Source organism: Macaca fascicularis, chromosome 4, assembly GCF_037993035.2.
Source record: "Macaca fascicularis isolate 582-1 chromosome 4, T2T-MFA8v1.1".
NCBI lineage: Eukaryota > Metazoa > Chordata > Mammalia > Primates > Cercopithecidae > Macaca > Macaca fascicularis.
Window position 1 is genome coordinate 78196785 of NC_088378.1, and position 12541 is coordinate 78209325.

General features: G+C 41.0%; 1 protein-coding gene across 20 annotated transcripts in view; it reads right to left on the reverse strand.

Annotated features, from left to right (window-relative positions):
* The window catches only part of KLHL32 (kelch like family member 32), a 210617-nt gene that overhangs the window by 20265 nt on the left and 177811 nt on the right, over positions 1-12541 (reverse strand). For 12 of the 20 annotated variants that reach the window (XM_015449059.4, XM_074037432.1, XM_005552306.5 and 9 more), the window contains one exon: positions 6484-7210. The exons of 1 other annotated variant lie outside the window; for it this stretch is intronic. In XM_015449059.4, coding sequence (XP_015304545.1) covers positions 6484-7210 — 727 coding nt within the window. Of the gene's footprint in view, positions 1-6483; positions 7211-9470; positions 9533-12541 lie in introns of those variants that run through there. 7 more of the 20 variants (XR_012433603.1, XM_074037435.1, XM_074037438.1 and 4 more) reach the window with 2 other exon arrangements.

Genomic DNA, 12541 nt, shown 5'->3' on the forward strand with positions numbered 1-12541 from the left:
AAGTAACTGCTGGGGGCAACTGGTTGCTAGCATCTAAAGCAACGAAGATTTAATTATTCATGGACATTCCAATTCACTAGGAACTTTTAAGTGGATGCGCCAAGTTACCCAGCTCCAAACCTCTATCAGGCAAGTGGCTTCCTCACATCATGGCTGCCTCCAGCAACAACAAGGGGCATTCTCTTACTCCTTACTCCCGCAGCACACACTGGAGCAAACCGTCAGCCCTTGCCTCTCACTTAACTGGGATCCTAGCTTGCTGAACTCCTTCCAGGAGGATCCTCTGGACTATTCCAGTCTCAAAATCTTTCATCATGAGTGAATCCACAGACCTGCCTTCTTCAGTCCTCTGCTGAGCACCATAAAACGACAGAAATTTGAAAACGGAGCCACTACAGTTTTGTGGTTTCCAAAGTTAGTGTGGATTCTGTACACCTATTTTTATTTAACCGGTTAATTCCCTCTGTTCTCTCTCAGAGGCTTATTCCAAGGTCACTCTCCTCAGGCCCTTTACTTAGTCCGGACAGGCACAATCTCACAGACCTGTTTCTCATTTGTATCAATCTACAAGAAACTCCTCAGGTTCCTGCCCTTCACCTGTGAGCTTACCTAGGTTCACACCCATAATTATCTCCTTCCCTCCAGGCTTAAGGGTCCCTCCCTTCTCAAGTTCAAGACCTGACCCCTGCCCACCTCCCTCTTGCCTTTCAGGACTCTGTGTCTGTTGTCAATATTGTATCATCAGGACTCTTCACTGTTCCTGGTACCTGGGAAATGCTCTCAGCGTTTACCAGCCAAATGGATGCCCCTCCTCCCTACACCTTCAATTTCACTCTCTTTCCTTATTTACAAATATGCTTAGTGCACTTGCATCCTTAAACAAACAAAATCCCTCCTTCACCTCTGGATTTCCTCTTCTAACTACTCAGCCAAACTCCCCTCTTCCTTCCTTTCTTCAGCCAAACTCCCCTCTTCCTTCCTTTCTTTCCTTCTTAATCGCCTTTATTCTTCCTAAAGCCAAAATGCTTATTAATTTATAGTGAAAAAATGAGGCTGTTACATGAACTAAAATATGTGTACAACTAAAAACAGCACATTCTCTCCCTATATGTATACAGGAAGCCAGATTCTTAATTGGAAAGTTGTCTGAGAAGCTCAGATTCGGGGATTGAAGTTTAGATAATACGCTTTTTCATTAGTATTAGACTAAGACGGGCTTTATCCTAACTTTTTGCCAAGGTAATCTGTACCTGGGGTTTCTATTTCCTCACGTTTCTATCATACCTTAAACTACTGTATTCTAGTTTCCACCTTCTTCCAATCCCCTGAAACTGCTTTCACTAAAATTTTCCCAAGTAAAAAATGCAGTGGAAATATTTTGGACCTTAATATCCCTGTAGTATTGAACAGCTCTCACTGCACCTTCTTTTTCGGTTTTGGTTTCTGTGACACTCCTCCTCCTCCTCTGACCCCGCCCATTCCACATTCTCAGGCTCCTTCCTTAGTACCTGCTAACCCTGCACCCTCCTTGCTACTGTTTCCCAAACTTCTGCCCTTAGCTCCTCTCCAGACAAACTCTTATCCATCTCTCTTGTCACACTCTCTGCCTCCTCCTCCTATTATGTCACTTACATTTGCTCTGAGAAACCAAAGGCAAGATCTTCTCTCTGAGTCTGAGAAGAGGGGGTTCTGAGGAAAGTGAAGAAGTTCCAGCCAGTGAAGGAAAGGTGTGAGAGAGCAGCAGTAGGGTATAGAGAGGGCTGAGAGTGCCACTGTGCGTGATGTGCTGAGAATATACCCATATCAAGCCTTCCTGCTGATTGTCCTCCCACAGGCAGAGCCGCCTAGGTACAGACACAGACCAAGCAGATCACTGGGTTTGTCAAACACTGCATGTTTCCCAGAGGACAAGATAATTATTGAAGTGATTGGACCATGAAGTTCAAGTATGAGGACAGGGAGGAGTTAATGGATAATAGAAAGTAGCCAATGGACCTGAAGCTAAGTTAGGCACCTTCAGGGTTAAAATAATTCCTCAATTATTTTAGGTGCTACCTTTCATGCCTTCTGCAATAGTCACTCCATGCTTTGCACTACTTTTGTACCTTGGAAAGACTTCTGCTGTCACCCTCTAATTACCTGTTTGAAAGTCTGTTCCCTCTACTATATGCTACTTTAATGCTCCAGCACTATCCCGGAACAGGACTTGGAGAGGTTAGGAACTTTAGCTCAGCATCTCATGATGGATAAAAAATGCAGCACAAGTTTTTTTTGTGTGTGTGACCACAGTCTGTGGTCTCAGTGCACCACAACTCAGGCTCTGCTATGCCTGCTTTTAGTTCCCAATATTTTGTCTACAATTCTTTTTTCTGTCTTTCTTTTTTTTTTTTTTTTTGAGATACAGGTTCGCTCTTCTTGCCCAGGCTGGAGTGCAGTGGTATGACCTTGGCTCACTGCAGCCTCCACCTCTCGGGTTCAAGCAAGTCTCCTGTCTCAGCCTCCCAAGTAGCTGGGATTACAGGCACCTGCCACCACGCCCGGCTAATTTTTGTATTTTTAGTAGAGATGGGGTTTCACCATGCTGGCCAGGCTGGTCTTGAACTCCTGACCTCAGGCGATCCACCCTCCTCCGCCTCCCAAAGTGCTGGGATTACAGGTGTGAGCCACTGCACCCGGCTTTGTCTACAGTTCTCAAGATGTAAGTAAAACAATATCTGCATAAAGATAAGGCAATTCTATTTTTAAATGTTAATAAAATTTTACATTATTTTAATTAATACTAGAAAAACCCAAGTCCTATTAGTAGCTTTGAATAAATTAAAGTTATTTAAAATGGGGCAATGCAAACTTCATATAAATTTAATCAAGATGAAAATACACATAGCTTCTAGGGAGTTAAAGAAGGTTTAACAAATGTCCTTTCATTAACGAAATATCTGAAAAATTATTTGATTGCCAGCTCCTAGAGGGCAGGAAGTATGTTTGCTAAATGATTTTCATGTATCTGTGACTCAGCACTATCCTTTACAAGGGTGTGACACTCACCAAGAGAATCAAGAAAGCACTTAATATTGCTTTTGAGCAAATGCAGTAACATTTGTCTTATTTTTATAGTTTTAAAGCACTAACTTTGCAGTTAGCCTCTTATTTTGTTATCATTTGATGAAAATGAAAAAAATAAGCTATTCTTCAAGATGAGCTCAGTATTAATTTTCCCTCACATGCAAAAAAAGGTTTTTTAGTAGTTCACAAAGTATACCTTCCAACAGAGAGCATATATTTTAAAAATACAGCTGTAGGATATTTAAGTGCTTATTTTACTTTGATACTGTGAATTTCAAATCAGAATGGTACGGAAAACTTGTGAATTGGGTCACAATGTCAAACGCTACAGGAGCCTGTAAAATTCGACTCTAACATCTTTAATTAAATGCTAATGGATATGTACATACAGCATGATTTTCTGAATTCCTTTCTGCTTGTCATACTTTAAAAACTATAAACAGGTTTCAAGATTTCCTGACCCCAAAAGGGACTGAAATGGGGGAGAGGTGTGGAGAGGGAATGAGCATGCTGGAAATGTCAAGTCTCTAAAGAAACATTCATTCTGTGTTCTAGAGAACAGAACCAAGACCCTAAAATCCACCTTCTATAATCCATACTACCCCCACCTCAGGCAAAGTTTGCAAAATACCAGAAGGATGCCCCCATCAATTAAATTGGAAATACATGATTATTTGGTAAAGGATAAGGGATAGCCTCAAACATTTGCATCTGCTCCAATAAATCAGGTTACACTCCCAACTCAGTGATAGGCAGGGTGAACTATACCTGTATTTTTGTTAAGGGGCCCATTAGCAAATCTAGTCACCCCTCCCTATTCATGGTTAGATTCACAATTGATTTATTATAAGCTGGGCCTGAGGAAAGAGGCAGACGACTGAAGGCATTAGAAATGTCACTGGCGATTTCCTCTTCTTTCCAATTAAAGGTATTGTACTGTACACAGCAAAGTGAGTTTCTCATCTCAAGTACACAGTAGGGAGAAACAAACCTGAGAAAATTGTGATTGTTTTCATTAAGTATGGTTAACACAGGCAGCATATATTAGTGCAAAACAAGAACAAAGAAAATGTATTTCCTTTCACAGTAGGAGAAAAACAAAGTGAGACAGCAATAAGGATCTGTAATAAGTTGATAGATTTAATAAAATGGAAAAGGAAACATGTAGACCCATATTGAAAGGGAAGTCAACTTGATACCAGGACAACGGATCTAGCGAGTCTAAGAGGAGCTTCTGTGCTTTCTTAAGGCCTCACTAAAGAAGGTATTAAATCATGATATCTTTAAGACTATGTAAGGGAAAACCCAGCATTCTTTTACAAGCTAGGTTTACAGCCAAAACACAAGGAATATTTATTCAAATATTTACGAGAAATTCATACAAAACTTAGAAAATGCAGTGCAAAATTTAGGAATACAGTATTTTAATAATATGTGAAACTAAATGAGTCAATGGAAGGAATCTCAATGGGAGAAAACATAAATGGCATTGATTTCATAAACCCATTGTTGTTTTGCCATCCAAGACAAGTACAGATCTGTTCCTTCTATTAGCAAAGACTTATTTGCTGCCTAGCTTGAAATTTCTTCAGCACAGCTAAAATAATATAGTCCTGGTGGTTATTAACTCCTGACATATATATTTAAAGAAAAAGGAACAGTAATTAGATAAATGAGGTTTTATTTTAAATATATCTACATATACTAACATACATACTTGTTTCTAATGTTTCTCTGGTATAGAGCCAGTAAATGTTGGATCCTTTTCATCTATCTGCTTCCTTAGTCCTAGTCTTCATTCATTAATTTATTGAGCACTTAAACTCTGATGTGAGCTAGGTTCTGTCAATAAAAATCAGTGAGTTGCCAATAACTGAGGCACCACTCAGAGAAGCTGAGCCTGTGACTGTCTTCCTGGTTATTGAGGACAGCAGAAGAACAAACACTAAAAGTCCAAATGAATTTAGTTTAAAGAAGTGCAAGGGAGAATTTTGTCAGAGCAGGTGTTAGAACACTAGAGATGATTATTGAGGAAAGCTGAGAAGCCTTTGCAGGTGTACTTAAAGGTAATGATTTCTTCTAAGTACAAACATCAGGATTATTCTTAATATTTAAGTTTTTGACCCTTTCTATTCCTCTTAGTGCTTGATGACATAGAAATCCAACAAGCTCCATTTGGGTTACAATACGAGTATCTTCCAATTGGGAGAAAATTCAGCTTTCTTCCTGATAGAAAAACCTTTCAAAGGAGAACACTTGGGGCCCTTCTCAAAACTAAGATTGAAAACACGGGTTGATAATGTGATGTTGATAGCCATATGCCTCACAGACTCCTTCTGTATAAGCCAAAAGGCAGCCCAGAGGGGTGTGAATGGTCTGTGGGTGTGGAGAAAACAAGATTGGCAAGGAGTAGTTAACTGTGGATTCTGGGTTGTCGGTAGATGGGGTTGATTATTCTAGTCTCCCTACTCTTTCCATAATCAAAGGTTTTCAAGAGATGAAAGGTAAACTAGAGCTCAAACTGTACCATCAGTAAAAATGGGAAAGTAAATTGGAATGAAGGGTTAGAACGGCACAAGTAATTACCATTCACAGATAATTTTTAAAAAATTTTTTGTTTTAGGCTGGGCGCAGTGGCTCACGCCTGTAATCCCAACACTTTGGGAGGCCAAGACTGGTGGATTGCTTGAGCTCAAGAGTTCGAGGGCAGCCCAGGCAATGTAGTGAAACCCTGTCTTGACAAAAAATACAAAAATTAGCTGGGTGTGGTGCTGGACTCCTGTAGTCCCAGCTGTTTGGGAGACTCAGGTGGGAGGATCACTTGAGCCTGAGAGGTGGAGGTTGCAATGATTCGAGATGGCACCACTGCACTCCAGCCTGGGTAACAGAGTGAGACCCTATCTGAAACAACAACAACTTTGTTTTGTTAACTTAAATCCCCTCCCTCAATGCACAGCATAGTGATTATTTGGATATATACCTATTGCTATACCCAGAAAAATTGATTAACTGGGCTTTTACTTCTCTTGCCTTGTCTTTGATGAAATGGCTCTAGTCAGGCAGCCAGGGGTGAAAGAAAAAGCAAAGGATCTAGATAAACCACAAGCTGTGCAATATAATCCATGAATAATCAAGAGCTGACAGGAGAAGGTCTGGTAGAAAAAAACAGTTGTGATGGACCAACAATTTCCACCTTGAATTTTTATTCCATTAATCACTCAGAAAGTCACAGAAAGTCGCATTATTTCCAATCACATTGCTCTCTAGAGTAGGTGCTCAATAAATGAATGTTAATTAGCTAAAATGGCACGCTTGTTTCAATCTTTCAATTACACATGGCCACACTATTCAAGCTTGACTTTTAAATGTATACCACAATGAAAGTGTGTTTTGATAAATCCAACGTGAGGTGTGTTCTACCTGATATCCAAAGAAGACCATCAGCCACATATCCAGCATGGCATGAAAGGGATCTGTCAAAGGACTGAACAAAAGTCCATTTGTTCTTCTTGGGGCAATATCGCTCAACTGTAGGTAGAACCTGGCGTAGTTCATTTCTGCCCCCAACTGCATAGAGGTATTCCTCCATGGCACCCAGCACAAAATGCTCCCGGCAGTTTTTCATGGGTGCTATCTCTGCCCAGGAATTACTGCGGGGGTCATAGCGACAGGCAGTCCTCACGGCACACGTCCGGCCACTGGCATGCTCAACTTCCCCTCCAGCCACAAACAGGAAGTCCCCCATGACTGCCACACAATGGTGGCTCCTTCCCACAGGCATGGGAGCCAGCTCACTCCAGTTGGCAATGGCGGCTATGAGAGCATTCTCCTGATCAACGGGATTGAAGTACCGAAGTTCCTTGACCTTGCAGACCTCGCGCTTTTTCCCACCAATGATATACAGAGTGTCTGACTGGAACCGTGGTTTGGTCCTGCGAGTCTGCCAGACGGGCTGTGCATAGATGCTCTGGTGGTATTCCAGGGCCTCGTTGACAAGGGCTGTTGCAGTCTCACTTGCTTGGACAAGGGGGTGGGATAGGGCAACTGTATGGAGAGTATCCACATCCATTAGGCCAAAGCGGATGTATTGCAGGAGCTCGTCCATGTGCTGGTAGTGGCAGTTGTGTTCCAACCACCTCACAGCTAGCTGAAACAGAGGGAAGCAAGATGAGAAGAGATACAAAGGTAAGAAAGAAAGAGAGAAAGCAACAGCATATAGGTAGGTTACCTGTATTCTTCCAGGCAGGGAATAATACAGACTTTCTTACAAACAGTATAACTGGAATATTTTGATGCCCAGATGAGTAACTTTTATTCTGTATCAGCAAAGACACAAAAGAACTCAAGACATTGCTGTAGTGGTAACAAACAATGTGAAGCAACACTGACAGGGGCTTCAGATATCATTTGGGGTGAACAATAATTGATTTTCAAAGAACGAAAATACTGTTGTGAAACAGCCTGTTCCCTTATGTTTCATGCATAAGAGGCTCAGTACACCCCACCACCAGGAAATGTCAATGGTGGGCAGTGTCATCATAGCTCAAGTAATATATGTCAACCCATAAGCCAAGGTGCTGTATCAATATGAGTAACGTAAGAAAATATGTGATCATCTGAGACCACAGGGTGTACTTGAGAGAAAATCTATATAACACTAGTAGAATGATTTAGAAAGAAAAAGACTCCCCCTCCCACCCCACATTCCTTTAGTAGGTATAACAGTCAGGAAGCAATAAAAGAAAGAGTAAGATTCTAACCTATTAATTTTTTTCCCTCAATTAATTTTTACCTTGAAGACAGTTGTTATTTGCACATGTAAGATATTGGCAATTTGTTAGAGTCATTTTCACAAAAACAGAATATAGAGGAGATCATCTTTGCATTATGTACATAATAGCAGAATGTAATCCTAACCTTTTTATTCCTTTCAGATCTCTTTTAAGAAGGAAAGGAGTTATAACATTTTGATATCAGCAGTGAGAATTTCTTAAAACTAAAGAAGGTACATTGTCATAAATAATAAAAATTATTGTTTAATTTTATTTATAATAAAATCATAAATAAAATTACACATTTATTATTAAATAAAAAATTATTGTTAATTTTGTTATGACAATGTACTGCTTTAGTTTTCAGAAATTCTCCTTTTTTTTAATTAAAAAAAAATCATCAGGGCCAGGCACAGTAGCTCATGCCTGTAATCCCAGCACTTTGGAAGGCCGAGGCAGGCGGATCACGAGGTCAAGGGTTCGAGACTAGCCTGGCCAACATGGTGAAACCCTGTCTGTACGAAGAATACAAAAATTAGCCAGGCGTGGTGGCACATGCCTGTAGTTCCAGCTACTTGGGAGGCTAAGGCAGGAGAATTGCTTGAACCTGGGAGGTGAAGATTGCAGTGAGCTGAGATTGCATCACTGTACTCCAGCCTGGGCGACAGAGCAAGACTCCATCTCGGGGGAAAAAAAAAATCATCAACGAAAAAAGCACAGTTCATTTATGGAGCACCTAAATTATTTTAATTAGTGTGACTTAATAGTTACATTTGGCAAACCTTCCCAGACACCAGCATAATGAAGTATATCTAACATCTCAGTCAACGTATTTGATATGAATTATTCTTAGCAGCACTTAAAGTAGATTTCCCAGACAATGTGAATGTGAGTCTGAAGGAATTAGCAGAAAAAAATGAAGCAAAGAAAGAGAATATTAAATAATTTTGATAGGGGCAGGAGGCAGGAAATTCTGGGAAGAAGGTGGGTCCCAGTGAGGGTCCCACCCTCAAGCCTGCCACTGCAGCCCAAAGTGAGAACATACATTCCTGTTTTATGCTCGAATGTTGACTTTTCCAAAACCACCCATGACCCACCCCACCCCCAATCCTGTACCCATAAAAACCCCTGACCCAGCCAGCAGAGGGGAGAAGCAGTTGAACATCAAGAGGAGAAGCAGCAGCTAGATGTCAGAGACTACAGTTGGAGAGAAGTGGCTTGACTTCAGAGGGATGGCTTGACAGAATAGCTTCAGAGAGGAGTCTGGTGGGTGACGGCCAGACTTCAGGGGAAGATTACCTTCCCACCCCATCCCCTTTCCAGCTCCCCTTTCTGCTGAGAGCCAATTTCACTGGCAATAAAATCCCCCACAATTACCATCTTCAACTTGTTTGTGTGACTTCATTCCTCCTGAATGCCAGACAAGAACTCAGGTGCCAAAAGGGTGACCCTCCACTGAGCTGTTAATATTTAAGCCACCCACAGATGGCAAAGATAAAAGAGGGCAGACTGTAACACTCCTTCTAGGGCTTTGGGGGCTACAGGCACTCCCCACTAAATGCTGCGGTGGGGCCTGCATGGAGTTTTGCTCCTGCCAGTGCCCAAAAGCACTTGCCAGGTCCTGCACCCACTCACCTGCATGTTCCCTCCCATGAGGGGTTGGGTGCAGCTGGTTCGAGTGAGTGAAGTTCACCTCTGCTGGCGCTGAAGCGGCTGGCTAGCTCCAGCACTCACATTCCAGTTCCCGCCCATGAAGGGGTCAGGGAAACTGGGGGCCCGCCCAGGATCTTCCTCTGGGAACCTGCCTAGGATACATCAGAAGGGTGAGTAAAATGCAGATCTGTTTCTTATTGTCCTCAGACTTTCCTCTGAGCTATGACCCTTGCAGAGAACAGGATGCAACCCTGCCATCTCTCTCTTTCCCTCAGGTGAAAGGAATGTTGGCTCTATTTCCCTTCACGGAGGTTTAGTCACCATGTGGGACCAGAATAAAGTCCTGGGGCAACTGAAGGCATCGGGCCAAGGCCACTCCTCAGTGTTGCTGGAAGGCCCCTGGACTGGACCCAGTCCCAGATTTAATGGGTGGTTGGCTAAGAACCCCGCCTCCAGACTTTTCTGTGGTATCTTTCCTTTCTTCCTTTATGGTTTGAAATGACTCCTATCTGTTATTTTATAATGTTAAGGGTTTTGCTACAAACTGCAGAAATGTTACTAAGTAGAATGAGCATTTGGCCTAGCAATCAGATAAGCAATTCAGAACAATATGATTTCCATCTCTTCTTAGAGGTGCCACAACCACCCCCACACCAACAGCAGGAGGTGCCTGTTTTGAGTTTGCCCCTGCCAGCGCCGAAATAGCCAGCTAGCTCCATCACCTGTGCTCCAGTTCCCGCCTACAAAGATGTCAAGGAAAATATCCTGCTTCAATTTTATTGTGCTTTACTTCCTTTTTGAACCATGGAATCAGGATTCTGGACTTCCCTGTTCATATGATAGATTTCACTAGGGGATGGGGGGGAAGTGTACTGAGGGAGGGAAAAGGAAATGTCATATTCTCAGACCACTGCTCCTTGGCAAACACAAACTGGGTTTTCATCCTAGTGAAAAGAATCACTAAACTCTCTAAGGCGCTGGATGATTTCGGACATTCAGAGTTTCTGCATCTATTTGAAAAAGGGTTCCAAAAGTCGAGATGCATTTGGGGCTTGTCTTTTTTGTTTTCTGAATCAAGTGAATGTGGAAGTGAATTCACTTCTGCAATATAATGAATTGCATCTTCTAATGAGTGACAGACTGAGAGAAATGAAAAAGGAATGTCGCTAGGTGCCAAGGAGGCAGACACGGTAGAGGTCAGACAAGCGATATGCTCTAGATGCTTTTATAGAAGGTAGCATTTTTAACTAAATAAGGTACCAACCTGACAAAAAAAATTATCTATGTATGGTAATATCTGCAATAATCAAAGATATTGCAAAAGAAATGAGTGACATGGAAAAATGGTACTCATCAATCACCAGGTCTCTGCCAGAAGTGGAGACAGTTCCCACATGCCGCACCCTAGATTTTCTCTACCCTAATCTTAGAATTTTCAAGAGATGGGGTTCCAATTATTTCTGGGGAGACTGTTCAGCAACTTGATAAATAATTTTCCACTCTTTGCCCACAGTTTTGCAAAAGTTCTCAGGGATAAAGTCATCTGGTTCAAGGTCATTTCTTAGGCACCAGGTAAAATTTTCTGAAATATAATATTTGCTATTGTTCCTAATTTAATCAAGTAATTCTAGCTGATATTGCTTTGCTCTGCAACCAATTTCTTGGCATTCTTATATCCTTACAGTTCTGCATCTTTCATATAGATACTACGGGAAACAGCACTAGAGACATTAGATAAATATCCATGTCTCCATAGGCTCTTTTTATAGCATAGTGCTGCCCATTTAATTATTTTTCTCTCCTCATAAATCAGTTCTTCCTATGCCATAATCAATCTTCTAGCCCATCTCTGAACACCCTCTGGTTTATCTTTCTAGCAAACAGTATTACTAACTGCGTGAGAAGCACACAAGCCTCAACTATGCTATGCTTTTAAGAAAATCTCTAAAGAATAAAATTGGCCATAGAACAGTGACCACTGTGATCTATTACTGATTAATTTCTGGTTTGTAGTCTACCATCATCCCACATCACATGTGTCATGATGTTTTCTATGTTCAATTTCTCCAAATACTATGTATTACAGAATATTTTTTGCATAACTATTAGTTTGCATTTTCTGAGATATTTTTATATTATTTCTTTCCAACATTTCTAACTTCTCATAGATTTCATGTAACTTTCAACTTTTATCATTTATTAATATTTTCAGACTATACACATCATCCCTACTTGTTGGGTTTATATTTGTTCCAGATCAAAGGTGAATCTAATTTACAACTAACTATCTTGTCGACAACTACAAACTTAACATGTACACAAATTACACGGAGGTTTCTGGTCAAAATCTAGGCTCTGATTCAGTAGGTGGTGGACTGGAGGATGAGTCTGCACTTCCAACAAGCTCCTCATTGCATATGCCACTGGCCCACGTACCACACTTTGAACAGGAAGGCTTTGGACAGATTTCCATTCATAACAGTATTCTCCTATCAGGCTGTCATGAATTTAGTCACTCTAGGAAGCTGTATATATTAACTGTTCCATCCACTAAGGTAAATTGCTGCCTTATCAGAGAAAATTCACTCTGTTTTTTTAAATTTAAGCAGGTATAAATCCAATGAGGTTGAAGTAATGCTTAGGTTATGATATAGGATACTTAATTAGCTTAATATTACAGATGAGGTAGCATTTTTTGAGACCTTGGTTCTATACAGTCTATAAATCGATGGCTGATTCTGATAACATAAAGTAAGCCATAGAAACACTCTGCATTTTTGCCTTTGCAATAATAAACACATAAATGTAAAAGTGTTACTGTGCTCGGTTTTTACATTCATAAGAATCTAAAGGAAAAACCCCACTGAAATCACAGATAACTCTTGTTTATTCAAATAATAATTTTAAAATGGCAAAGAAAATTCAAAACAATGGGCCACTTCAAAATCACCTTGTGTTGTGAACCTCATCTGACACTATTCACTGCCATGCTGGTGGAGGGAATCCTAGAGCCCATTTAAGGAGCTTAGAGACTACAGCAAGAAGAAAGCTGA